At 43.0% G+C, this 27,209-nt stretch overlaps 2 protein-coding genes across 2 annotated transcripts in view; both read right to left on the bottom strand.

Moving 5' to 3' along the window:
* Positions 1 to 304: 304 nt before the first annotated feature.
* On the bottom strand, positions 305 to 12,833 carry MPV17 (mitochondrial inner membrane protein MPV17). The gene is made up of 8 exons (XM_081314465.1): positions 12,669 to 12,833; positions 11,663 to 11,752; positions 7,367 to 7,482; positions 7,043 to 7,135; positions 6,478 to 6,573; positions 3,633 to 3,665; positions 3,328 to 3,380; positions 305 to 3,206 (listed from the first exon to the last, which is right to left on the bottom strand). Exons 2-8 carry the CDS (start codon positions 11,733 to 11,735, stop codon positions 3,137 to 3,139), a joined length of 534 nt encoding a protein of 177 aa, XP_081170591.1. The 5' UTR covers positions 11,736 to 11,752; positions 12,669 to 12,833; the 3' UTR covers positions 305 to 3,136.
* A 4,103-nt stretch (positions 12,834 to 16,936) lies between these two features.
* Positions 16,937 to 27,209, bottom strand: part of CAD (carbamoyl-phosphate synthetase 2, aspartate transcarbamylase, and dihydroorotase) — a 36,594-nt gene continuing 26,321 nt past the window's right edge. The window contains exons 28-44 of the mRNA XM_081314102.1: positions 26,733 to 26,899; positions 25,975 to 26,139; positions 25,175 to 25,306; positions 24,714 to 24,915; positions 24,298 to 24,488; positions 23,948 to 24,088; positions 23,708 to 23,794; positions 23,412 to 23,553; positions 23,244 to 23,288; positions 21,718 to 21,872; positions 21,531 to 21,605; positions 21,228 to 21,440; positions 20,618 to 20,743; positions 20,368 to 20,523; positions 20,167 to 20,268; positions 19,462 to 19,556; positions 16,937 to 18,639 (exon numbers count right to left, since the gene is read on the bottom strand). Of these exons, the coding sequence (XP_081170228.1) occupies positions 18,537 to 18,639; positions 19,462 to 19,556; positions 20,167 to 20,268; positions 20,368 to 20,523; positions 20,618 to 20,743; positions 21,228 to 21,440; positions 21,531 to 21,605; positions 21,718 to 21,872; positions 23,244 to 23,288; positions 23,412 to 23,553; positions 23,708 to 23,794; positions 23,948 to 24,088; positions 24,298 to 24,488; positions 24,714 to 24,915; positions 25,175 to 25,306; positions 25,975 to 26,139; positions 26,733 to 26,899 (2,297 nt within the window). The 3' untranslated portion in view covers positions 16,937 to 18,536. The remainder of the gene's footprint in view (positions 18,640 to 19,461; positions 19,557 to 20,166; positions 20,269 to 20,367; positions 20,524 to 20,617; positions 20,744 to 21,227; positions 21,441 to 21,530; positions 21,606 to 21,717; positions 21,873 to 23,243; positions 23,289 to 23,411; positions 23,554 to 23,707; positions 23,795 to 23,947; positions 24,089 to 24,297; positions 24,489 to 24,713; positions 24,916 to 25,174; positions 25,307 to 25,974; positions 26,140 to 26,732; positions 26,900 to 27,209) is intronic.

Raw genomic sequence — 27,209 nt, 5'->3', positions numbered from 1 at the left:
TTTCTATGGTGACTTCAGCAAACGATCCCATGCTTTGCATTCAGGTGGCCTCAAATCTAGTTTTTGATATGCCAAAGCAAGGGCAGAAAAGTAGCCTTAATACACTAAAAAAAACAGTAATTATTTACAGTTAACAGGCAAAATGGAGCAAATGTCTTAATCCATGGCTCAGTTACACAGGATGCTTGGTCTGGTTAGTGAATTCTCACTGAGTTAAAATAATCCATTAAACCATAAACCAACTGAAGATTGGGTTAGATGACACAGTAAGATACCAAAAAGCTAAATACAGGTAGTTCTCATTTGGTCCCACACTTGGGACTGGCAACTTGATCATTAAACAAAACAGTTGGTAGTGAAACCGCAACTGTAGTTATGATCTTACTTCAGCTTTCCTTTGCTTTATAGACCTGCAAAGTTGATACATGCAAGGACTGGTTGCAAAGTTACTTTTTCATCATTGTTATAACTGCGAATGGTTACTGTATAAGGCAGTAGTTAAATGTGAAAAGAGAACATTAATCAAGCTTATTTATGCTATGTATCCATTATTTATTTTATTTATTTAGATTTATATACCGCCCTTCCCCGAAGGACTCAGGGCGGTTTACAGGGCATTTAAAAGAAAGTCAATACAAACGTTAAAACAAATTAAAAAAGATTAAATAAAACCCTGAGAAAAATCAAAAACCCAGTTAAAATTAAAATTAAAAAATTCTCAGCCTGGGCCAGAGAGCTCGAAGAGCCAGGTCTTCAGGTCCCGGCGGAATGAACGGAGGTTGGGGGCAGTCCTAAGCTCCGCAGGCAGCTGGTTCCACAGGGCAGGCGCACCCACTGAGAAGGCCCTACCCCTGGGTGTTACCCGCCGGCAATAACCGGCGGCACCCTGAGAAGACCCTCCCTGTGGGAGCGCACTGGACGAAGGGAGCTTGATGCTGGCAGCAGGTGTTCCCTCAAATATCCCGGACCCTCGCCATTTAGGGCTTTATAGGTCATCACCAGCACCTTGAATCTCACCCGAAGGGCAACCGGAAGCCAATGCAGCTCGCGGAGTAGAGGTGTTACATGGGAGTATCGGGAAACCCCCATCACGACTTGCGCGGCTGCATTCTGCACCAGCTGAAGCCTCCGGGTGGTCCTCAAGGGCAGCCCCATGTGGAGAGCGTTGCAGTAGTCTAAACGGGAGGTCACGAGTGCATGAGTGACTGTGCGTAGGGCATCTCGGTCCAGGTAGGGTCGCAACTGGCGCACCAGGCGAACCTGGGCAAAAGCCCCCCTGGTCACGGCTCCTATATGGTCTTCAAAGTGAGCTGCGAATCCAGGACGCCCAAGTTGCGAGCCCTATCAACGGGGGGTAACACCTCACCCCCCCATCGTTAGAGATGGAATAGTCTGGTTGACCCGAGATGCCAGTATGCACAGCCACTCAGTCTTGGCAGGATTGAGACGAAGCCTGTTTCTCCCCATCCAGACCCGGACCGCTTCCAGGCAATGGGACATCACGGCAAGGGCATCGCTGGGTTGGTTTGGGGTGGAGAAAAAACGTTGGGTATCATCAGCGTACTGATGATACCCGACCCCAAAACCACGAATGATCTTGCCCAGCGGCTTCATATAGATGTTGAACAGGAGGGGCGAGAGAACCGACCCGAGGAACTCCACAAACAAGAGGCCTCGGGGCGGACCTCTGCCCTCACGTCAACACCAACTGCGAGCGGCCCAGGAGATAGGAGAACCACCGCAAAACAGTGCCTCCCACTCCCAACCCCCTGAGACGCCGCAGTAGGATACCATGGTCGATGGTATCGAAAGCCGCTGAGAGATCTAATAGGACTAGGACAGCGGAACAACCCGTCCCGAGCCCGCCAGAGATCATTCACCAGTGCGACCAATGCCGTCTCTGTGCTGTGCCCAGGCCTGAAACCCGATTGGTACGGGTCCAGATAATCAGTTTCATCCAGGAACAGAGGAAGCTGATGGGCCACCACACTCTCAACAACCTTCACCAGAAAGCGGAGGTTGGAGACCGGACGATAGTTATTTAAAACAGCTGGGTCCAGGGCAGGCTTCTTGAGGAGGGGTCTCTTCAGGGAGGCGGGGAAGACACCCTCCTTCAAGGAAGCAGTTATTACTGCATGGAACCAGCCTCGTGTCTCCTCCCGAGCCGCATAAACCAGCCAGGAGGGGCACGGGTCCAACAATCAGGTGGTGGAGCTCAGCCTCCTCCTCATCCTGTCCACATCATCAGGGGAAACAGGATCGAACTCAGTCCAGATAACATGCTCAAGACCGTCCAATTCCTCCACGTCAGACTCTGCCCAGTCAGAGTCCAAACCGGCCCGGATCTGAGCGATTTTGTCCGTCAGATGATGACTAAACTCCTCGGCCCGCCCCTGTATGGGATCCTCCCTCACCTCCTGGTTAAGAAGGGAGCGAGTCACCCTAAACAGGGCGGCCGGGCGATTATCTGCGGACGCGATAAGGGCAGCGAAGTAATTAGCCTTCGCCGTCCTCATCACCGCAAGATAAGACCTTATAAAGGTTCTTAACTGCAATCGGTCAGATTCGGATCGGGTGGATCTCCAACATTAGAGCAGGGGTGTGTCAAACTGCCAGCCCACAGGCTGGATGCATAATAGCGAAACGTGACGTTGCGAGTTTGACACCCCTGCACTAGAGCCAAGTGTATCCTGGCCTGCAGATGTAAAAGAGCTTTTTACATTCCTAGAGAATAGTAAACATAGCTCAGAGAAATTAGTAGTTTTCCTACAAGGCCCTACCAAACACTCTACAGTCAAGTACCTAGACGATTGCAGCATTTCCTGTGTTCCAAAACACAGTATATCTTCAGTTTCTTCGGCTAGCTGTGATAGCTGGTCTGATTCTTTAACTGCTAATAAAGTATGCAGAGCAGAGGTTTATTTTGTCCAATTCTCCTTTTCAGGGAACACTTGGGGCTTTTTCACGAATACATCTTTCTGCAGTTGCATATGGTGGTTGATTGGGCTGGTGGTTGGTATATGGTATGCATTCTGGGTTGCTCATCTGTCTGCAATGCATGAAGAACAGTGAGTAAAGAGAATCTGCAGGTGTTCTAACAGGATTAAGCATAGTTCTCATGTCTTCCCATGCCAGGTTATAGTTTATTGGCTTTCCAGGAAAGATAACTGTTCCAGATAATGGCAACACACTGGACCACAGGAAGTCTGTAGATAGAAAAAGAAGAAAAAGTCAACAACATAGCCAATTATGGATTTGAGTGTTGGTGCATGTGCATGTAGGCAGCGTCAGAAGTAAAGGAATTTAGGCAAGAAAGGCAGTTTATACCTGTAGTTCAAGGGGATGAAGTAGAAGTTGGCAACCTGCACTGCTGGCCAAATCTGAAAGACAGAGACAGCACCATTGGAAGAGTTTGATGAAGAGCAACCACCACATCTGCTTCATCCCACCCACCCAACAGGGAAGGAGAAGCAGCCGTAACAGGGATGGATCAACTGAATGGCCAAGCAATTCTACAGGGTCTCTGGTAAATATGGAGGAAGTCTCTTCTTCCACCAATTAGACAATCCCTCTGCAAGGCTATCCAGAGGAAGGCTGCCAAGTCCCAGGAATGGTATCTTAAGGCCACTCACATAGTAGTTGGTGATCAGGGCATCAGGGTAGTCCTGCAAGAGGAAAGACAGGTAGGTAGGGTTGCTGTATGTGTCCAACTTTGAGGGACTTATACTAATAGTATTAAAAGAGGGGGGGGAAATCCCAGGGAGGAGTTTTCTGAGGCTCTAAGATCAGATGATAGTTCTTCCTACACTCAAGTCTAAATCTGTCACCCCAAAGAGTCTCGTTTCTCACTGCCTGGGTTCACACACTGCATTACCTTCACATACTGTGTTAAACTGGGGTTTGTTTTACCTGTGATTTAAGGAATAACTGGCCTTACTCATACAACATACTGACAAGGCATGCTTTGGGTCCCATCAATAAAACTGTAGCATCTGATGGGCCCCAGGAATGTGCCTTCTCTTGTCATGGTTCCTGTTCTCTGGAAAAAACATTTACATGCTTTCTACCTAACCTTACTTAAATAAGCCTTTATAACTTGATTCTACTGCAGACTTTGGGCTAGAACAAGTAATGCCCCTTCATGGGATGTTTGGTGTCTTAAATACATTGTTCTTTTTCTGGACTTTTTCATTCTCAGGTTATTTATAAAACTATTTTTATTTTAGAAAATGAAATGGACTGTAAATGTCCTGAAGAAATAATCACTAATCCAAGCAAATGTGCTCACAACAACAAAACCCCAACACATGTACACAAACCACAACAGCTGGGGTTTCTAGCTATCACTTTTCCACCATCATCCAAAACATCTCAGATAGATTCCTATGTGATTGGGAATGAATTCAGGAAAGTAGAAATGAGAGATGTATCTGGGGTAATTACTTCTTTTAGATCCTGCCTTGATTCAATGTTTCTAAGCTATAGGTGGTCTTTCTCAATCAGCTCTTTCCTTTCTCTCCAAGAATGGGTTCCATCAAACTTTTTGGCAATACATGACTCATCACTGCTTAGCAAACAAAGTGTTAGAGTACATGCAAACACAAGACATGAGAATTCTTTGCTGAACAAGGAAGAGCAAACATAAAGCATCTTGCTAAGGCATCCGACTGTTTTCATAACATGCTGGAGATGTGTGGCCCGTTAACCAAACCTGCACTGTGTGACTCAGTTGCCCTGAGAGGGACAGGCAGGCATCTCACGGCAGAATATGACAGACCACTAACCAAGGAACAAAAACAGACATAAAAACATTCAAGTGTGTGATTGAAGTTGGCATAGTTCAAATGACAGAATCCTGTCTCTGAGGCAACCTTGTGGGAATACAGGTGCTACAGAAGCTGTGCATCTCTCTGTCTTTTTTGAATTTCTTTCCATCGGACACACAGAATGTGTACATAACTGATTTTTTTTGTAGCTGTTAGTGTGTAGTGATTACTGGCAACAGTATTTTCTTAAGTTATCCAGAAAGCTTTTCAATGTAAGAATGGCATTGATTAAAACCAAAATATTTGTCTAACTTTCTGCTTCTACACACTAATGAAATAAACCATTTAGAATGAGAGGATAAAGATCAGGACATGAATATGTCACTATAGTCTACTAACAATTTGGAAAGTCATAAAAGAGAAAGCAATTCCATGTCACAGGATGATAAAGTACTATGAGAGAGAAAAACAGCCTATCTGATGACCCAGTTTTCCTCTCCTTGCTATATTTCTCTTTGTGACTACTTTGCAGTAAGTTGGGTAGGGCCGTCTTTGAAAAGTTGATTGGCCTAGAGCCGTTTTTTTTTAAAAAAAAACTTGACAACTTCTAGCTGGGAAATTCTGGGAGTTGAAATTCACACATCTTAAAGTTGCCAAGTTTGAAAAAGCACTGTCCTAGAGAACCTCTTCTACATTCCAGAACAAGAATAGCTTACCTACTCCTGTAGCAAATTTAAGAGCAGCAGCTTTCTTTACTAACTCTGACCATGACTGATCATTTGCATGGATGGGCAATCAATTCACTCAGCCAGAGTGAATACAGAACTACAGAAGGATTAGTTTGTTACATGTTCTTGGGAAGCTGTTTGGCAGAAGCCTAATCAAAAGAGTATGAAAAGTGACAGTGAGACAATGTTGGGGAACTGCAAAGTAGCTCTGCAACAGGGACATTATGAAAATCAGATTTTTGCTCTTCAGAAAGTCACTAAAAGATGTATGAATGTGACAAAGATTTGCTGATTTAGAGAAACTAAATAGGCTTGTAGAATGTTTTGCACAAAAACATAAGATGGCTGTTTGCTAAATACATAAGACTGGTATATGATGTGAATAAACCATGCATAAACATAAATAAGTTGTCTGGATATGTTATGTTTATTCCTTCGCCATATTGTATTGCAATTTATTTTGTTGTGTTAGCATTTGTTGTGTTTTATATTGTGACTCTGCCAGAGATGGCCTGGAGTCAGGTTGCACCAAAGTATGTATGTATGCCTTGAACTGTGAGATGGGAGGCAAATAACTTTAATATGTATGAATAAATATACAAAACTATTCACTAAATACATTTAGCATAAGATAAAGATGTGTGATAACCCCTTGGTTGGAATGTATAGATACAGATAAATGCATAAGGAATGTTTGTATCAAGGTTAGATTTAATTACATAATATTTTCTTTTCCGTCCTCTTAACTCCACTCTTTTAGTTTATTTTGCACACTACCTTACTCTTTTCCTGCACTTTGTGTAATGCTGTTTATTGGCAGTGAAACAGTCTGATGGATAAACCTACATGTTTTTGCACTGATTCTTTAAGGCAAATTGGCTGAAGAAATGGTAGAGGTTTTAAACCCAGTAAGCAATGCTTCTTCTGCTTTTTTGAAATCTCTGTACACACACATCTAACTTGATGCTTAATTTGTAACTTGCCTCCTTGAGCTTGCTCCAGTTGTCTTTCAAAGATAGGCCATTGAGTGTTCCCGCCACAGTCAGAAAACAGGCCAGGAAGCAGGGTGCAAATCCAACCTGTGTAAAATATAGATAGGAATACAAGAGAGATTTAGAGAAATAAGATGAAGTATTCTTGGTCTATGAAACAGGAAAGGAGTAGAGAAAAGATCTCTCAAGGTGGAAGATATAGATATTATGGGGCTCCAATAAATCTTGCTCTTCCCCATCAAATACAACAAAACCAAACCAGACCCAGAATGGTGATGATGGTTGAGAACCTGCAGCTAAATACTTGACATGCAGCATTTAGTAAACAACACTCTAATGTAGGAGATGGAGCTATGCGTGTATGTATCAAGCAAGAAGGGAAATTCTGCAAAAGGTAGGTTGCAAAAATGTCGAGATTGTAATTCAGTCATGGTTTGCTCTTTTAATTCTCAAACTCTACAGCAAAAGAATTAACAAGCAGTTAGGCAGCCATTTTTTGAGAAGGATGCTTATGTGCTCCCTTCCCACCACTTGAATTCATGAGGGTTTCCCTAACCTGATCCAGCAGCATCTTCTGGAGTGCAGCCACTCTGGTTTTGCCAAGCACTAGACGATCCAGGACTTGGTACCATCTTCCAATGACTGGGCCCTGCAAAAGTTTGGTGGACAGCCATCAGAGATGATATTTAAACAGCTCCTGCTCTCATGCTGAGCTTCAGTATCCTACTCCTGTTTTCCATATGTCTCAGAAGAATCAACTTTATTGGCTCAAGGAATAGGTCTGGTCATTGCCCTTATATCAAGACAGCTGGAGCTGATGTGTCCAACTGAGCTCTGAGATGAGTTCCCTTCCCTCTCAGTACTCATAATTTTCACTTACCACAAAGCAAAATCCAATGCTCATCATTTTTAGGGTCCGCCAGCCACTGTGCCCAGACAGCCCTCTTCTTTCAATCACCTGCTGTGAAATCACATCTCCAGCACCCATGAGGGTCCCTATAATACAACATCAATTCAGTATTGATCCAATCAATATTCTGAATGCCAGAGAAGTTTAAAGCTTAAAGTAATATCTGATTTCATTTTTGTGTGTTGTGTGTGTGTGTGTGTGTGTGCGTGTGCATATGCATGTGTATGTTTTTGAATCAGTATTGATTCCTTGCAACTACCTGGCCAAGTTCCTGCAGTTTTCTTGGCAAGATTTTGGATGTGCTTTACCATTGCCTCCTTCCTAGGGTTGGGAAGAAGTGACTGGCCCAGAGTCACCCAACTGGCCCTGTACGTAAGGCAGGACTAGGACTCATAGTCTCCTGGTTTTCAGCCTGGTGCCTTCAGTATACCAAATTGGGTCACTGCACCAAATTGGTTCAGCCGTTTCCTTTACCTATAATTATCTCTGCTGCCTTCTCATTTCATGTACTTTAATTCAATTAGTTGCTTCTTGGTTTGGGCAAACCAGAATTTGCCAGTACCTTTCAACTTTCCAACCTGAATCCTAAGAGAAGATTCCTAATCGCATTTTTGCGAGTTCCTAACTATATTTTACTCTTTGTGTTTCCAAGTCCCAGACACGGCAGTCTTCTACACATTGCTAAATTCTTATGCCTAAATAAGAAAAAGGGAATGAGTAGCTCAAGCATTCCCTCCTTGCTCTCAAAAAAGACACTCAGTTTGTACAGTTGTAGATGGATAGAGGGGGAAGGGGGTGGGTGTTCAAGATCCTACAACAAAAATTGTGCAAGACTATCTGATTAAAGCAACTCTCATTTTGCTTTACCTAAGAGAAATTAAAAAGCTCTTGCTAACACCAGGACTAAATATGGGAAGCTACTCATTGCAAAAGTTGAGACAACAGGCAACACAGGTCCAAATCACGTCTTTTTTTTTTACTGAAATCTAGTTTGGGGGAGGGGGCAGAGCATTTGGTCCACTGACTTCCAAAAATCTCTGCCAACAACTCTTGACGTCAAGCCTCCCTCCTTGGGTGAGACCTAGCCAGCTGGCAGAGAAATAAGCCACAATGCTTGGAAGAGCTGTCAGTCTCTCCTGCCCTTGGAACTGAATGAAAAGGTGCAGCCAGTGCTAAGAGTCAAGGGCAGAAGAGGAGATCCAGCTAGAGTAAGTACCACTTGTACAGAAGCTGTCTCAGTTTCTTCTATGAGTTTCCAGACTCTCAGGAATCTGCCAAAAATACAAAGTGATTTATTGGCTTTCCAGATGAATGTATCTGTTTCAGTTACTGATCAGCTCCATTAAATGAGAGCCATCACATTGCAGAAAAACAAACCCAGAGAAAAATTGTTGGGTAATACTTCAGAAAGCCTTGTCCAGAGGAAGTAACACCATGTGCAATTTATACCACACAGGGAAGCGACACCAGGCGTAACTATAACTGAGTACTATGAAACCATTAGAGACAATCAGGGCAAGTTTCCTTCGACACAGTAGAAACATACAAGGAAGTGGAGTTAAGTTGAGGAAGAAACCATATACTGTTGGGTGAAAGAAATGGAAGACAAGACAGATACTGTGGAATTTGATTGTTGATAGGAAACTAACAATGTCTTTCAAATATTGCCCACATGAAGGACTAATTCTTAGTATTTGAGATTCTCTTGTTCAGATGCGCAAATTTCCTTTGGTTGAAGTATCAGAAACATCATAGCACTGGTTTAGCTTCCAACTCATTGATAAATACACAGGAAGCAAATACACTTTCCCTGATCCATCCATCCATTCATCTATATAAGGTGGGGGGTAGCACCTGAATGATGCAGTTGGCAAACGTGCTAAGTGTAATGGGATGAGTCTCTCTCAATGCCAGCTACATCACAGAGATTGATGACTCTCTGGGCGATGACTTCACCTACATGAAACTTTGGGGAGCTGCCAACTCTGCTTGCTAGTCACCCCTACGACAAACAGGCAGATTCCATTACACCTAATGGATGGCCCCGGGAAGGAGTTGTCAGCAAGAAAAATTAGGGAGGGGAAAGATGCAGGAACAAGTACACAAGCATTAGCACAATGGTTCCAGAACTTGTTTAGGAAAAGGAAATACACAATGGCTGTATATGTTCACATTTAATGAAATTAAATGTAGTAAATTAAATGTGCAAATTCAAAGCTAATCAGATCAGGAAAAGACCTAATTTAATGAAATTAAATGTAGTAAATTAAATGTGCAAATTCAGAGCTAATCAGATCAGGAAAAAACCAAGCACATTGCTTTATAAAATGCTAATTTTTTAGTTAATATTAACCTTGGTGACTTGTTTTTGCTTAGCATACTGTGGGAAATCAGTTCACTGGTTATAGTTTAGCGAATCATACAGCTCATAAAATGGATTAAGTCACTAACCAGGTTTGCACGTACGTAGCCACTGAGGAAACAAGTGCAATAAACTAATGTTGAGGACTGACCCTACTGTGTAACAAACTCTGTATCTGTCCCAAAGGTGCTTTTCTTCAAAAGCTTTTTTTTTCCTTTGAAAACATTTCACTTCTCATCCAAGAAGCTTCTTTATTCTAACTGGTGGGGAATGGAATGGATTTACATTTTTTGCAGTCATCCAGTTATTAGCACTTTGCGAGTCAATGAGGCCTCTTGGGGGTTCAGGGTTTCCTGAATCAGTGTAAACAGGTGTGGAACTTTCTTGGGACTGCTGAAAGGACTGCATTGTAAACAGAAGATAGGTGGTATTGCATCACCTGTTGAGGAAGGGCTGTTCGATTCTGTAGGTGGCCTCTATGACTCTTTCAAATCAGTGGTCTTCTCAGTCCTGAACGTGAACCTTGAGCTTGGTCTTTCGATGCTGAATTAGGAAAGTCTCTAAAAAATTATCCATACTGGGGATATTTCTTTCAATCTCAGTTTTCTGCCAGGAGCAGAGAGGGCTTTTGCAAGGGGAATATGAAGAACAGCAGCCTTGACATAGGTCAAAGCCGTTTATGCAATGTACTATAGAAATGTGGCCCCAACAAAAGGCATCCGAAACTCTTTCAGGAGACAAATCCTAAGGATTCAGTAATTTTCATCTTGTGTTTTCATACAATATACTCAGCCATAAACTAATAAAGAATGATGAGCCTACAAAGCACAGCATGCGAAAGAATGAAAGAGTATTAAAACTAACCAAGCCTTCCATAATATTTACAAAAGGCTGCTAGGATTTAAATGACCACATTAAGTATATTCTTAAACACAACTTGCAAAATCTTAACATAAATTTTGCAGAAGCCATAATTAATTCCTCTTGGGTTAACTTAGTTTGCAAGATTGTAGGATAAACCAACACATATTGTCTTGACTCCTCAGAGGAATGGCAGGAAATCAAGGTAATAATCAGAAAACCCTCCTCAATTTCAAGATCCTAATTTTCAAGTTTCAAGCATTGCCAATCTTTAAGCTCTGGAGAAGCAGTGAAGTGAGATCCCATCCTTCGAAAAGGCTGAGGAAAAAACATTTAGGTTTTTGCAACAGCAGTGTCTTTTTACTGGCTCTCCACAATTTGGCAGCCGCTTCTATATTTTGCAAAGGACATCATTAGATGAATTTTGAAAATTGTTCAATTTATTGGCTTACTATTTTAAGGATTGTATTTGCCTGTTATGATGGCATTGTGATCTCCAGTTACTGACATAATGATTAAATATATGATGTGATTACCTGCTTTTCTTATCCCAAAGGCTTTTTTTCTAAAGGTAACTGGACTTTGTTTTTTCCTTGAAGAGGTTTCACTGAAGAAGCTTCTTGGATGAGAACTGAAACCTCTTCAAGGAAAAACAAAATTTGGTTGCCTTTTGAACAAAAGCACTTTTGGAACAACCATGACCTGGATGACTGAAAATCTCCATAGACATTGTGTGTCTTCTGTAACTCATTTAGTAAGAAAGACATTCCAAAACTGAATACAAATGTAAAAACTAACAAAAATATTGTTTGTGCTGCTGCCACTCTCTAGAAGACAGAAGTATACGAACCTTTCAGTTGATACACTGGAGGAACATTTATGTATGTTAGATTCTTGCTATGAGAACTGCCACAAAAGGAAGTGGCTGTGATCAACCTGCAGTAGTGAACAACCAGAGGAACAAAGCAAGACAGCAAACAGCCAGAGAAGTAGGGAAGCGCCCTATTTCTTTTCCAGAGCTAATGTGCCTTAGCTCCTCTTACCAGCTGTGATGATTTGCACCTTCCAGGGGTGCTGGACCATCAATTTCTGGTAGACTCTCCAAAAGGTTGCCATATCACCTAACACAGCTTCTATAGTATAGAGAAGTAAAAAATATATTGGAGCACAAGTTCTGCCCAACAGTGCATGATGATTAGAAGCAGTACCATTCTCTACAGTGCTGCAGTGGAGAAATATTAGATGATCAAAATATTGAAATGGCCTGTAAAAAGTTGCCTTTTTCCCCCAGAAGGCCATATATTACTTCATATAGGTACATTGTTGGAACAGTAAAAATGACGGTGGACAGTGGAACTAACGAGCACAACCAATGAGGACCCAAGCAGAGGTCAAACAGCTTCAGTCTGGATTCTTCACTGAGTACGTCATTTGTTACAATGACTCAAATGGCTCCTTCCAACTCTTAGGATTTTATGAAATACTTCTATCTGTAACTCCATGCTGTGCGGTTTACATTTATCTAATAGTTACACTAGTTCAAATATTCTGAGTGTCTGCACTTTCCATACATTAAATGTATTTAAACAGCACTGTTATCATGACTCCATACATAAAGAGAAAGTGTTATTCTTGTTCTCAGGAAGCGACTTGACTGTATGTGTATTTACTTGGGAATAATTATACATTTATTAGAAAATAAATTACCATAGGAATAGGCAACTATGATATGCATTATCTGACCGACCCTGTCACTGATGCTCCATCGGCTTGCCTCAGTAAGTCAGCTCTGCTTTGCATGCTGTCAAACAAGCTTTTACTAAGAGAAGAGACTATTTGTAACTTAGAGTAGAACTACTGGGGTCCTTGGTGCTCTCGGAGTTTGGTTATTAATTAGGTAATTAATTAGGGACCTAGCTGGGTAGTGAAACGTCAGGAAGAAAACAGCCAAGCTCCGAGAGCACCAAGGACCCCACAAACAGGCCTTTTTTTTAAAAAAAAAAAGCATCTCACGTTATTCTCATTTTAATACATTTCACCGGAACATACCAACTAGAATGCCTTTTTATGCGCACAGTCGCCTCTTCTAGGCAAAGGAAAACATCCACTCCCTGCCCGCACCTCACAAAATCTGCCTCCGGAGGCTCCACAGACGCCGGGTATATACTTCCCAACTTCACGTATACTTAATAAACTTTTCTCACGGCTTCCCGGCTTTGAACGATCCCAATTCGGGCAGGCACGTGTCTCCGCCGACCTCAAGGCAGCAAGAGATGACGCACGATATTTCTGAAGCGTCTATTGGTAGAAAGAAACGGAGGGGCGGAGAAAAGACTATTCACGCCTCACAACCCGAATAGAACTACGAAAGACGGAGAGTGTTGGTTATGGGGCTTCGCTGCAGCTGTTTCAAGAGGACCGAGCGTGAAGTTAGAAAAAAATACAAAAGACGCTTTAAAACAGGGGTCTTCAAACTTGGCCCTTTTATGACTTGTGGACTTCAACTCCCAGAATTCCTCAGCCAGCTTTGCTGGCTGAGGAATTCTGGGAGTTGAAGTCCACAAGTCATAAAAGGGCCAAGTTTGAAGACCCCTGCTTTAAAACGCCCCAGGCTGTAAACATCAGCGATTTTTGTATTCCCCTTACCAAAAATAAGTTGTTTGCGTTTGCATGGGTTGATAGTGCAGGCAATCTCCTTGTTCTCTTTTAATGGCAAGCACAGTATAAGAACGTTTAAACTGGAAGAGATCAATCAATCAATCAGAATAGAGCTGGAAGGTACCTTAAAGGTCTTCTAGTAGTCCAACCCCCTGGTGAAGCAGGAGATCCCCTTTCAGATAGGTGGCTGTCCAATCTTTTTTTTAAAAAAAAACAAAACAAAACCTCCAGTAATAAAGCATCCACAACTTCTGAAAGCAAGCTGTTCCACTGGTTAATTGTTCTCACTATTAGGAACTTTCTCCTTAGTTCTAGGTTGCTTCTCTCCTTGATTAGTTTCCATCCATTGTTTCTTGTCCTGCCTTCTGGTGCTTTGGAAAATATGTTGACCCCATCTTGTTTGCGGCAGCCCCTCAAATACTGGAATACTGCGATCATGTCACTTCTACCCTTTTCTCTTTTCTAAAAGGTAAAGGTAAAGGTTCCCCGGCACATGCGTGCTAGTCGTTTTCTACCTGTACCTAATTCCTGTAACTATTCATATGTTTTTGTCTCCAGGACCTTAATCATCTTACTTGCTTTTCTTTGCACTTTTTCCAAAGTCTCAATGTCTTTTTTGTAATGTGACCAAAACTGGATGCAATATTCCAGGAGTGGTCTTACTAAGGCTTTATAAAGTGGTACTAATACTTCATGTGATTTTAATTCTATGCCTGTTTATACAAGCAAGGATTGTATTAGCTTTTTTGGCTGCTGCCACACATACTGGCTCATGTTTAAATGATCATCCATTTAGGACTCCAAGGTCCCTTTGAGAGTTACTGTTTTGAGCCAGGTTTTGCCTAATCTGTACTTGGACCTTTGGTTTTTCCTGCCTATGTGTAAAACCGTGGAACTGTGTAGAACTGCTCTGTAGATGCACTTTCCTGTGTGCTTCATCTTAGCTTGGTGCATCTGGAGGGGAAGAATACTCATGTGCAAAAGCTGTTTGTGGATTTTAGTTCAGCATTCAACACAATCATCCCTCAGCTTCTGGTGAACAAACTGGGCCTATTAGGTTTTAATATTCCTTTACGTAATTGGTTACTTGATTTCCTTATTGATAGGCCCCAGGTTGTGTGAGATGGAAAGAAAGTTTCCAATTCCATCTCTTTTCCAATCATCAGGTAATTCCCCAGTGTTCCAGGATTTTTGAAACATGATACAATGGTTCTGAGATAACTTCTGCCAGTTCCTTCAAAACTCTGGGAAGTAATATGTTCTCTTACCATTTTCTTGCTTGTTTAAATTTTTATTTCTAATCTGTCTTTTACAGTACAGTAGAGTTATGCTTTTGGTAGGTTGGGGTATAAATGCCCCAGGCTGTGATTTTTGAATCCCCCCTCACCAAAAATAAGTTATTTGCGTTTGCATGGCTGATAGTGCAGGCAATCTCCTTGTTCTGTTTTAATGGCAAGCACAGTGTAAGAACGTTCTGAACTGGAAGAGATCATTCAAATAGGCTGGCCTTTGATAAAGACAGAAAAGACTTAGAATTTATAACCGGAGTAAACTGGATACTGTGACACAATCAGTCTCCCGTTCCCAAATGTACCATGCACCCTCCGCTCATTAGGTTTTCTCTGTTTCCCATTTACAGACAGTTTGCATTTTTGCCATGAACATAGTTTCTTCTAATTCTCTAGTCAGAAATTAAGGCTCTTGAAACAGTTTTTAAGTTCTCTGTGACTTGTGATTCCAGTAGCAGATACTTCGTTATTCTTTTGAAATGGCCACTCCTCACCTCACTTCCTTCCAGCAAGACTCCAGACACTCAGTCCAATGCTGTCTGCTAGAGGAGAAGGCAGGTGTCCAGCAAATTGGCTTAAGCTGATAGTGTTTTTAAAAGCACCAAAACATGACCAGAGCCTGTCCTTTTGCATGCACAGAGGTATGGGATATTTCCAGCCAAACCAAATATCTTGGGGTTTTCTTCCCCCTAGGTCAGGGGTAGGCAACCTTGGCTCTTTTATGACTCATGGACTTCAACGGGAGCTTGGCTGGCTCAGGAATTCTGGGAGTTGAAATCCACAGATCATAAAAGAGCCATGTTTGCCTACCCCTGCCCTAGGTCAATTAATTACATGTTTTAAAATTTGCTTTGAGATTCAAAAGCAACTTTTAGTCCCTGGGTGTTTATAAAAGCAGGCAGTAGAGACTGTGCCTTGTACCTTGTCACTTTTCGAGGGGGGGGGGAAGATATATATCCTGGGGCAGCTATGCCTGAAGACACTATAGGTGATTAGAGACAATGCTGGAGTAGAATAGTAAGAATCGAGTCCTCACTCATACTACTAGCAGCTTGGAAGATGCAATTGCATGGAAGTGACACAACTACTTGGTTCCCTTATAGACTCCAAGAAATACCCAGCCCAAGAGTACTAGCTTAAGCAAAATCTCCATTATGTTTACATAGCAATTAAAGTCACCTGCTACCTTTGTAGTGTGAAGCTTGGGTAGAATCAAGGGTTGGAGGAGGCAATTTAAAGGAACCTAAATTTAAAGCACCCAAAAGAGATGGATCTCTCTCTTCTGCCTAAGCACATCCCAATACAGAGGAGCCCACCACATCTCTAATTGTTTCTGTCAGATTGCTCTGTAGCAAGTTTTCTTAAGACAAAAGATTCCATTAGAATCTCCCTTTCTGTAACAGAAACCCATTTTGTGTACAGCATCTGGAATGCAATATTCTTTCAGCTATTTTAAATGTATTCTCAGTTGTCTTTTGTCAAGGTTAAACTTACTCACACCCAGACAGAGTGAAATGATAGCTGTTGGTGCAACCAAGTGAGAACCATTAGGATTTTTGACCAATTTGATCTAGTGGTTAAGGCACCAAGCTAGAAACCAGAACACCAGGTGTTCTATCCTGCCTTAGGCATGAAAGCCAGCTGGGTGACTCTGGGCAAATAAAAACAAAATTCCTCAGTAAATAATGGGAAATATGTTCCTATAAAGCAGTCTTTCTCAATCTCGGTAACTATAAAATGGCTGGAGAATTCTGGGAGTTGAGGTCTTAAACATCTTAAAAGTTGCTCAGGTTGAGAAACACTGCTGTCAAGGAATTACTGTATTTTTCCGTGTATAAGATGCTATTTTTTCCTGTAAACACCCTGTTCAAAAGTCAGGTGTGTCTTATACAAGTGCAGCGTCTTATACACAGTAAAATAATGGTAACCTCCACAGCCCAGGGCATGCCTGTGTGGGTTGCCATGCCGCCTGGTGCAGGTGTCAAGCCCCTGTGGACTTGCCACTAATGTGAGGGGGGAAAGGGGCAAGATCGTTGGCCAACTCAGCTGTTCGGCACTCCACCGAACAGCTGATTGGCGCGGAAAAACTCGCATGCCAGTGTCTTATACAAGGGTGCATCTTATAGACAGAAAAATATGGTAATTTCTATTGCACTACTGCCATCACTAAGTCTTCTTCTGAAACTCTTGATTTGTCTACATCACTTAGTGGAATATGTAGAGAATATAGCTACAATTCAGTTGATGGGTTGTTTAAAAACAAGAATGAAATAATACTGATTGCTCAAAAAGATCATCTAAAATTACCATTTTTTCTAAATCTTGTTTTTGGGGGAAAAATCAACTTTGATGCAGCTTTTTAACTTTTCAAAAGAATCTTTATCATAATAATATAGAAGTATTCAGATTTAGCATTGCATTCATTGTGATTTAAATTGCTTAATGTTACAATATTTTACAATATTAAGTAAATTCTTGGAAATGTCTCTCCTAGCCAAACTAGCTATATGGTTCTCATTCCCAGCAGTCTTTCACCTAATTAACTCAGACAGGGACCCAAAACTAAACCTCTCCATTAGCATCATGAATCACTTGCAGTGTTCTCCTTTCCCTTTCCCTATGGATTGAAGGATGGATACCAACTGAATCCCCAAGACTTTGAATTTCCTTCCAAGACGGTTAAAATATATGGTGATTTTATAGATAAAATCAGTTTTAGCTCTTTTCATGCAGTATCATGTATTCATATGTGTTAGCAGGATGGGATTATAATCATCAATAGACTTGATAAATCTTGAAAACTGTCATACCCTTCATTCCTGATCTTGGTTAATAGCTCACCTTTATGAGCAAGTGGGTTTTGTCAGCATACTGTGTTTCCGTTGCACAGTAACTCAATGGGTGCTGTGGGCCAATTATTCTCTCTTAAACCAGCCTACCCACCCCATATGGTACAATAGTTATTGTGGGGAGAAATGAGAGGAGTCCTTGTTATACCACCTTGAGCTCCTATTTGGAAAATAGCATATGCATCTAATGAATCAATCAGTAATACATTTGCTTCTGCTTCTCGCATCAATGAGTCATCAATTATGATTCTTTTCTTTTTCTGCTTATAAGGTAAGGCTATATCTTGTTTGCCCTTCAGGGATCCAGTATGCTGCTGTCCATCCAGCAATGCCTGCCTACCTTTCTTTTTTTGCAACAGTCTCTTGGGGTATGAAAGGGTTACCCTTCCCCTTTCATTGATTTGCAGTAGGACATATATCCAGTTTCTTTTTGAATAGCTCCCCAAAATACAAGCAATCAGCACAGGTTGTGTTCAATATTTTAATTTTTCTTTAAAAAACCCCCAAAGGCATCAGCTTGGTTCACAGATGAGAAGAATGCTCACATGATAGCCAAGATTGCTTCTCAGCCTTGAAAAAAAAATTGTAGTGGTACTCTGCATAGCCACTGACAAACGAATAGCTCTCCCCCTCCTTTTGCCTAATGGATGGGATCCAAATGAGAGGAGCAGCAGTTTGAGAATTTGGACCGAAAAAAAGTAGAACTAGAGCAGGGGTCTTCAAACTTGGCAACTTTAAGACTTGTGGACTCCCAGAATTCTGGGAGTTGAAGTCCACAAGTCTTACAGTTGCCAAGGTTGAAGACCCCTGAACTAGAGAATGAGAAATTGTGTCAGACAAAGTATCTCCCTAGTACAAATTCCAGAAACAGGACTGTGGAAGACAAGAACTAAAGAGAAAGAAGTAAGCTACCTTTCCTGAGCCCCTGCTTTTTGCTCTGTCACTCCTGATGTCCCTGGCAGAAAGCCTGCCTCACCAAGAGTATTATTTGGTCTTTGGTAGCACAAAGTGAGCATAAACCCAGTCAAATAGTATCAACGTGCAGATGAGGTGAGACAGCTGAGTGAGGGACCCAAATTTAATCCCTCTTCATGTCCAGTCTGGGCTGCAATAGGCAAGGATCAGTACCGACCAAGCACAGTGGCCAAGAGTGCCATGCGGATATACATGCCGTTCTCTGCTTGCCGGAAGTAGGCTGCACGGGGATCCGAGTCCACCTCCACACTAGAAAGAGTTGCCAAGATAAGAATTATCATTTACCACCACCAAATCTGCAGAAGCTTTCCCTCTCCTCCCGTGCACAATCTCCTGAAAAAGACCACTGCTTTATTCAGTAAGAATGGCAGTTTGATCAAACAGAACGCTTGTTTTTGATAGGATTTTCTGAGCTAAGAGTTTCGATGTCCATAACAGAGGTCCCCAAGCTTTCTCGGTTGGCAGACCGGAGGGAAAGGGAAGAAGCATTTTAGGCGTACGGGTGACACAAATGGGACGGCGCTACTGCTCGTGTGACACTCGCTAGCCCTGCCCCATTTTCGCCACATGGGCACTAGTGCTGCCCTATTTTCGCCGTGCAGAGCCCCATTTAATCCACGTGGAACCCCGTTTAGGCCATGTGGAGCCCCATTTAGGCCGCACGGAGCCCTGTTTAGGCTGCATGGAGCCCCATTTAGGCCACGGCCCTTTAGACCGTGCGGCTGGGGCGCTAGCACGAGTGGGGATGAGTGGGCACACTGGCCATCCTGTTCGGTGGCCTGGTGGCCAGTAGGCCAAGGCCGGTAGTTGGCCGTGGCCCACAGGTTGGGGACCCATGGTCCATAACAATCTTAACAACCCAGGAGTTTTAACTTGACTAGAAGTAACATTTTGTTCTACTTTTCAGATGAATGTGAGCTGCTGCTTACCATTCCCCCAGCATCAAGGATTGAGCCTTTTGTGCATGCAGGCTGGGTGGAAAATTCTTGGAAGAAAGTCTTACCCAAGGGTAGCGTATTTTTTATTCTAGGAGAACATAAATGAACTGAGCTAGGATTAGCTCCTTCGCACCTGATTTCATTGACGCGGGGCATTGGATGCATCACCACCATCTTCTTCTTTGCCCGGGTCATGATATGCGGCGTCAAGATAAACTGCCCAAAACACTAGAGAGAAAAGACTTAAATGAGTTCTTAGTTGTTAGCAGCTCTATCCCATGCTGAGGGAAACTGCCCTTTTCTGCAAATGCCAATTTTCAGATGGTTTCAAAATACTCAGCCCTTGTGTTGCTCCAAGTTGTCGGGATCCAGAAAAATGAGTTTAGTTAGAGATTTCACATTTTGAGCCCTCAGAAAACATGGATTCAACCACTGAAGTGAAAAGACCAAGGCCAGGATTTGCCAAACTGACATACAAACTAGGCGATTTTGTATGTTTCTCAAATAAATTAAAAAATAAATGATGTCTGAAACAACACAATACACTGAACCAAATTAGCCCAGTATGTCATGTGAATCCAACATGTGTGACCTTAGCTGGAAAGCAGGGTATCTGTCTCAATAAAAGGGCAAGAACAGAATCTTCTCTTTCTTTCTAGAAAGAGAATATATACTAGAATGTATTTTGATGGTAAGGAGAAACAAAGCATCTTGTGCTGCTGGCTGGGACAAGGACTCATACACATATTGAGTTATTTTCTGAGGTTCAGAAAATAATTCTGGGAGCAACTTAATTATAGCTTGTTCAAGAAAAGTTCATCTGGCTGCTTTCACCTACCATCTCATATTCCTGGATTGAAGCAAAGCGCTCCTTCTGGATGCGAGTCATGTAAAGAACATCTGTGTCTGGTAGAGCCTCTTCAATGTTCTCAAACTCCTCCTGGGAAAGAAGAGTATAAGCAGGAATGAGTCAACATCAAGATGCAAGCAATGGAACCAAGAACCCACGATGGTAAACTTCCCTCCCCTCCATCTTCACCTGCTTGATTCCCTTGGAGGCTACGAAGTTGAAGATATCAGAGGGCATGCGCAGGTTGGGTGGAGTGACGTAACGCAAGCTGACACGGTACAAGGTCAGAAGGCGGGCGAGAGAGTGGACTGTGCGCCCGTGCTTCAGGTCTCCCACCATGGTGATCTGGAAGAGAGGGAAGAAGATCGTGAGGTTTTCTGATTTGTGGAAAGTAGGCATGCAGACAAAAGTATTAGCATACACCCACAACTTCCCTTACCGTCATGCCATTGACAGTGCCCAACTCTTCCCGGATGGTGAAGATGTCCAGCAGACCTTGAGTGGGGTGTTCTCCAACTCCATCACCTGCATTGATCACAGGTTTGCGGCAATGTTTGGCAGCCAACTGGTATAAAATGAGAGGGGAAGAAGCCATTAAAGTTAGCATTTGACTCGTGTCTTTATTCAGTCAGTTCATAAGCCCTTTGTGGCTTCCATATAAGTCGTTCTTAATCAGAAATCAGCAAATCTGATGACTTATTGGAAACCAGAAGGTGAGATCAAGAAGTCCAGAGGAGTAATAATAATAAAAAAAGGAACAGCTTCTACAGAAGGTGTTTTTGCAGGCATCTTGGAGAACCAGATGCTTGAATTTACAATCAATAAAATCGGCCATGGATTTCTGAAACCTATTTTTAAAAGCTAAGAATGGCCTCTATCATAAAGGCAAAAAACCCCAACCAACCAACCAACCAACCAACCAACCAAAAACAGGTGAGAAAGGGAAGACAGAATTGCTAGTTTCTCTAAACTTGTACCATACCATGAACATAACCCACCATCACGCCTTCATCATGCAACCTCTTCTTTAAACCCTTACGCATCTTTACCTCCACTGCACCTGGCTGGGGGTGCCTTAGAACGACGACATCAGCGTAGCAGCTCATGGTTTGAACTGAGTCTGCCAGAGATTCTCCCTTTTGGCAGGATGAGGTAGCCTCAGAGAAGGGGAGCACAGAGCCACCCAGACGGTACATGGCTGCAGAGAAGGAGCTGCTGGTCCGTGTGCTTGCCTCGTAAAACATGGAGGCCATCACCTTCCCCTGTGCAAACGCAGCTCTGCTTTAGTACTGCTGTTTTTCCTGCCCTCCCCAAATCTCATTCCCATCGCCCCAATTCAACATTTTCCTCACCTTGAGGATGTCAAGACTGCGCTCTTTTTGCACCATCATGCGCAGATTGTGTGCGACATTAAACAAGTGAGACATCTGTACAAAAAAGAGGATGTTGTGGGGGAAGGAGCTTAGGAATTTGAGTACAGGAATTCCAAGAACGCAGACACCAGAATGTAGGAGAAAAAAAAGCTAGTAATGCAAATACCTGGCCCTTTGTGAACTGTTTGACTGACAGTATATGTTGCCCCACAAGAGGATGGAGTAATGGTGAGGTTTGAGGATGTGGCAAACTCTGAGGAGATGCCTGTCTGGGTAATGGGCCAGCAAGGTATAATGGGCCATCCTGGACCATGGACAGGTCTAAAGGGGTAAAGAAAAAAAAGATCAGCTCTTCAAGTAGAATATGCAAGAGAAGATGTGAGGGATCTGTCCCTGTCTCTCTTTTGCCTTTTTCTTATCCTGCTCTCCTTTTGAGGCTGTTCCTCCAATTCTTTCCTTCCATAACCTTGAATGCCTTCATTCTAAGCTATTACCATTCATTAGTGTAACCAGGAAAGAAGCAACTGTTTGCCCAAACACTACATGGACACAGGTCCCCAGCCAAAAAAAAAGAGAGGAAAAGTTTGGAGGAATTTTTTTGGCAACAGGACAAACACAAGCAGAACAACTCTTTAGAACCTGAACTTTTAAAAGGCAGAACCAAACGGTATTTTACCTACATTCAGATTATGTTCCATTAACGGATGCAACAAGCAAAGTATAAGAAATAGTCAATCCTGAAATAGTATTTAAAAATTAAAGTGTCAATTTTGAGATTTTGATCATGGTGGCAAAAGTATCTTTGTCAGATGAGATAGTAGACAATGGGATCCATTTAATGGATTTGCTTCATAAGAAGAGGAATAAGGTGGTTTTAAGCAGGCCAGGATTAAAAGCATTGTTCTAAATTTATAGATGTTTTTAGTAACTTGATGGTTTTGAACTGCTTTGTCTCTCATTAGTTGATATGCAATGTTGCAGGGATAAAACATACCTTACTATGTTATAAGGTAAGGTAAAGGTAAAGGTTCCCCCGCACATGCATGCTAGTCGTTTCCAACTCTAGGGGCCGGTGCTCATCTCCATTTCAAAGCCGAAGAGCCAACGCTTGTCCGAGGACGTGTCCGTGGTCATGTGGCCAGCATGACTGGACGCCAAAGGCGCACGGAACGCTGTTACCTTCCCACCGTAGTGGTCCCTATTTTTCTACTTGCATTTTTATGTGCTTTCGAACTGCTAGGTTGGCAGAAGCTGGGACAAGTAACAGGCGCTCACTCTGCTACGCGGCACTCGGGATTCGACCCGCCAAACTGCCGACCTTCTGATCGACAAGCTCAGCGTCCTAACCCACTGAGCCAACTATGTTATAATCAACATTAAATAAATACTAATGCCATTGGCCCTTAACACCTTGGCCCTCCTGCCTCACCGAGTCCCATCTGACACAAAATCCAAAGCAGAATCCCTTTCAGGTCTTGTTGTCTACTGCAACCAATTTCCCCCCTCCACATTTCTCCTTCAACAAAACCGCCCATGGAGAAATGCTGTAAGAGACTGGAAATCTACATGGCCATATCTGAATTTAAAGGAAAAGCTCTTTCCACAAGGCTACTTAGGGGGGGAAAAAACCTGATTTGAAAAAAAAATCACAGAGGGAATAGCAGCAGTCTGAATCTGGGGGGAAGAACTCACCTGGCTCAGGTGCTTTTTTGATAGCTCTTTCTCTGAGTTCATCAGCTAGTTAAAGGAAGGATACAAGAATTACGGTCTAATAGAGACACCTTGCCATGGCTCCAGCCCTCCTTCCCTAAACATCTGCCCCAGAAAGGAATCCATTCCAGGTACCCTTTCATCCATCACCTGGCAGCCCAGGATCTGAAGCACGATGGATGCGGGGGGCCAAGTAGAATCGTGCATCTCCCACTGGAGCAGCTCGCCGAGGACTAGACGCACGGCCGCGAAAGATCTCTGTTTGCACAGTGGTATGAGGACGCTCAGGTGTCTGCAAGATGAGAGGAACTAAGCAATGGAAATTTAGGGAATACTTTCTCTTTTCACTAGCAGCATCTCCCAAATTTCCCACCTTTATCCATTTATCCATCAACTCCCAAGCATTCTCCTCCTTTGTTCCTTCTTAGCTGAGTTCCAGCACCTACCTTCAGGATCTCTTTGGCTGGTGCTGGGAGAGGTACTGAGCATGGCCACTTTCGCACATCCTGCCCGTAACCTGGGGATACGAGAACCTATACAACACAAAACGCTCACATCAGTCCTAACCCGCCTGGCATCAAAACTTCATAAAGGGGAGGTAGCCCAAAGGGCCACAGAAGATTCCTTTAATTAGGTAAAGGACATTTTTTTCCCCTACACCCCTTCCTCAGCTGCTCTGTATTCACCTGTCCGTCAATATAAGCCACTTCTCCACGGAGAATAACACGACGTACAGTCCCCTTCACTCGCATCCCTTCAAAAGGTGTCCACTGGGATTTGCTGAAGGCTGTATGGGTTGGCACCAGCCACTCCTGCTCCAGATCCACCTGCCAGAAGACATAACAAACGTAGAACAGCTGCTGGTACTGAGAGTGGGAAGTCCACGCCATTGAGTGGACAGTTATGGCTTTATGGGCAAAGAAAGCTTTCTAGCAATAGTTTTTCTGAGAAAACACGAGTTAAGGCAAAGATGCCAGTTTTGACAGGGCTCTAAGTTTCTCCCCTCAAGCCCCTCCTCTTGCAACAGCAGCCCCACCTCAATGTATGTGTCTTCCTGCACAGGCAGCCCAAATATGCGCCGAGGATTATCATACAGGCGCTTGACAATATCTTCCACCGTGAGGCGCCCTTCAGAAACTGCTGTAAGCAACAGAGGCAGCATAGTCTCCAGACCTGGGAAGCCTGGGGGAGGGTCCTTCCCAAGCTTCTCCTCCAATGTGTGTGGAGCTGGAAGGAGAAAAGGAAAGATATGGCAAAGGAAACGCTTTCATACTACAGCTCTGCCAACTGGCACCGGGTATAAAAGGCAGACTTGCCTTCCCTGCTTCTAGTCCCACACATTCTTCTGAACTCTCAGGAATAAGAGGATGGGGCTATCAATTGTTGAAACCATTTGGGGAACGTGTCCCGAGGCTGAAGATTTCCAGCAATCTAAACTAAAGCCACACTTACCATGGTCCGTAGCAAAGCAGTCAATGGTGTCCAGGTTTTCCCAAAGGGATTCCATGTCTTCCCGGGTGCCCAACGTGGGGCGCACCTGACCCCGGCCTTCCCCAATACGCCTCAGATCTTCCTGGCAGAGAAAGAGGTGATGGGGAGCCACCTCACAGGTCACTTCAATGCCCTTCTGCTTTGCTGCTTTGATGATCAGGATCTGTGAAGAGATGAAATGTGGGAACCTGTCCTTCCCAGCATATATCCACACAATGTTACCCCTGGAATTTTCATCCAGGTTCATATCAAGTATTTTAATAAAGATATAAGAAGTCTTGCAGGTCATTTGCTCTCTAGTCATACCAGAGATTATGGGCTATTTGGTTGGGAGAAGAAAAATCTTCTCCTTGTTTTCTGTTCATGGACCTTCCCTGAACATACAACTTTATCCTTTAAGCTTATTTGCAAAAATTACCTACCTCTTCCTTGCGGGCCACATGGCAGATGTGGACAGGACGTTGGTAGAGCTGTGCCACCATCAGAATGGCTGCCACTGTCTGTTTCTCAGCATGTGCTACAATTGGAAGGTGCTTGGGCCACTTTTCAAAGTGCTGGAGTGGTTTGGAAAGATCAGAAGATTAAATACAGAGGATATATATGCACTGATAACATAGGCCAGAGATTGTTTGAATGCCTTATAATAGCCTAGCCATTAAATTATTGAAATATTGGCAGATGGGGTAGTAGAAATTCTATTTCAGGGCTCCAGTAAGAGAAAAGCATAAAACCTTCCACATCAAAGCAACTTTCCCTTACTTGCTAAAGAAACAAAGCCCCAGAGATCGAACTTGTGGGAACGGCCAGAATTTGGTCTCTCAAGAATTTGGTTTTTCACCTTTCAGCCTTTCCGTTCCCCCTTAGTTGGGCCTCTCTGTTAGCTTCAGTGAGAGCACACTCTCCTGGCTGGGAGGGGAGCCTGGCATGTGGGAGGTTTGGGAAACGCTATGATAAAGCCTTCACATAGATCTTGTGGTACCTTGTTTTTGTGTAATCTCATAGGCACCTGAGTATCCAATTATTTCTGTGTATCCTGTTTGTGTGAGACTGATGTAGTTTTTGTAATATTGGAGGTGAATAAAAGTTCAGCGGGCAGTGCTCTCCCGAGTTCTTTTTGGAGACGAGGCTGCCCTGCTGGTTCAGGACAACTCTATCGACCCGGGTCTGAATTCCTTTCCCTTCGTCTGAATTTCTTTTCCCTTCAGAACTAAATTAAACCCACCTCCATCCAGAGAGAAACATTGTCCATCTTGAGGTCAGAGAAAGTGTCATTCAGGTACATCTTTAGACCAGCAGCAGCTCCAGCCACTGGCCCCAGAGAGCCAGCATTGTCAGATGAGGCGCCAACATAGAGTGCAAAATCACAGCGGGCTCCAGCCTCAGCCAACTAGAGGTAGGCAAGGGTGCAAAAAGAAAAAGACAGTCTCAAAAGGTGTGACAAGTTCTTTCCTTTTTAATATTTGGATTAGCCACTCTTATCATATACCAAGCTGAGAACTGCCAGACTCAGAAGAGCCTCATCTTGACCAGAAGAGCATTCAATAAACAGATACATAAAAAAACGCTTGCTGAAATGCTTGCTGAGACATGCATTAAATATTTCCATGCTGAAATTTTGCTAGTTTTAATACGACTACAGGTTAAGTCTCCTATATCATGGTAAAGACAACTTTTTTCTTCTAGATGTTGTAGGCAACATGATTTTAATAATTAATTCCAGGTAGCAAGGAAATTATTTTCTTGACTGGTATTGTCTTTACATTTGATTACGAACTAAACTGGTAACATTCCACTAATTTAATAAAAAGAACATAAGAAGTAGCAGCAATGTGCACGCTGAAGAATATTTCCTAATACAAAAGGCAAGTAATAGAGGGCCAATATATTTCTTCGGAAGTCTTTTGCTAGTTTGGACACCACTATCGAAAAAAATCTGATCCTTCCCTTGCCCTCATTAGTCACGATCCGGGCAGCCCTTACCTTCTGCATTAGGGCAAAAGAACTGGCATCAGTGACAGCAGGCGAGGTGTTTGGCATGGCACAAACCATTGTGATGCCACCAGCTAGAGCAGCAGCTGTACCAGATTTGAAGTCTTCTTTATGGGTGGCTCCTGGTTCTCTCAAGTGCACGTGGATATCTATTAGACCTGAAGGAAGAGAAAGAGGAGAAATCAGTACAGGAAAAGGACTATATTTGTTTTTGATTACACAGTGACATTATACTCATAGCTGCAAACTCCATGTGGCATCAGGAAGGGCATCCGCCCAGTAAATGTTCAGCTCCATCCAGTTCAGCTCCATCCAGTACTCCGAATTAAGAGATTACAGGATCGTAAAGAGGGAGTGATATTATGCTCATAGAAACCATGAGGATGAAAGGCAGGCCTATTTTAGTCCCCATTTAACAGAAGATGGCAAGCCTGAGGATAAACTCCTTTACACAATGCATGTGCTTTA

This window comes from Vipera berus (assembly GCF_964194415.1).
Source record: "Vipera berus genome assembly, chromosome: 1".
Classification (NCBI taxonomy): domain Eukaryota; kingdom Metazoa; phylum Chordata; class Lepidosauria; order Squamata; family Viperidae; genus Vipera; species Vipera berus.
Note: the sequence above shows the minus strand (reverse complement) of the source record. Positions and strands in the feature narration are given on the sequence as shown.

Excerpts from the sequence above, each read along its gene's own strand:
- MPV17 (XM_081314465.1), bottom strand. The coding sequence starts at position 11,735 with ATGGCAACCTTTTGGAGAGTCTACCAGAAATTGATGGTCCAGCACCCC. Across the intron at positions 7,483-11,662 it reads GGTGCAAATCATCACAGCTG|GGACCCTCATGGGTGCTGGA; the intron begins GTAAGAGGAGCT and ends GTTGTATTATAG. Across the intron at positions 6,574-7,042 it reads AGAAGATGCTGCTGGATCAG|GTTGGATTTGCACCCTGCTT; the intron begins GTTAGGGAAACC and ends TATTTTACACAG.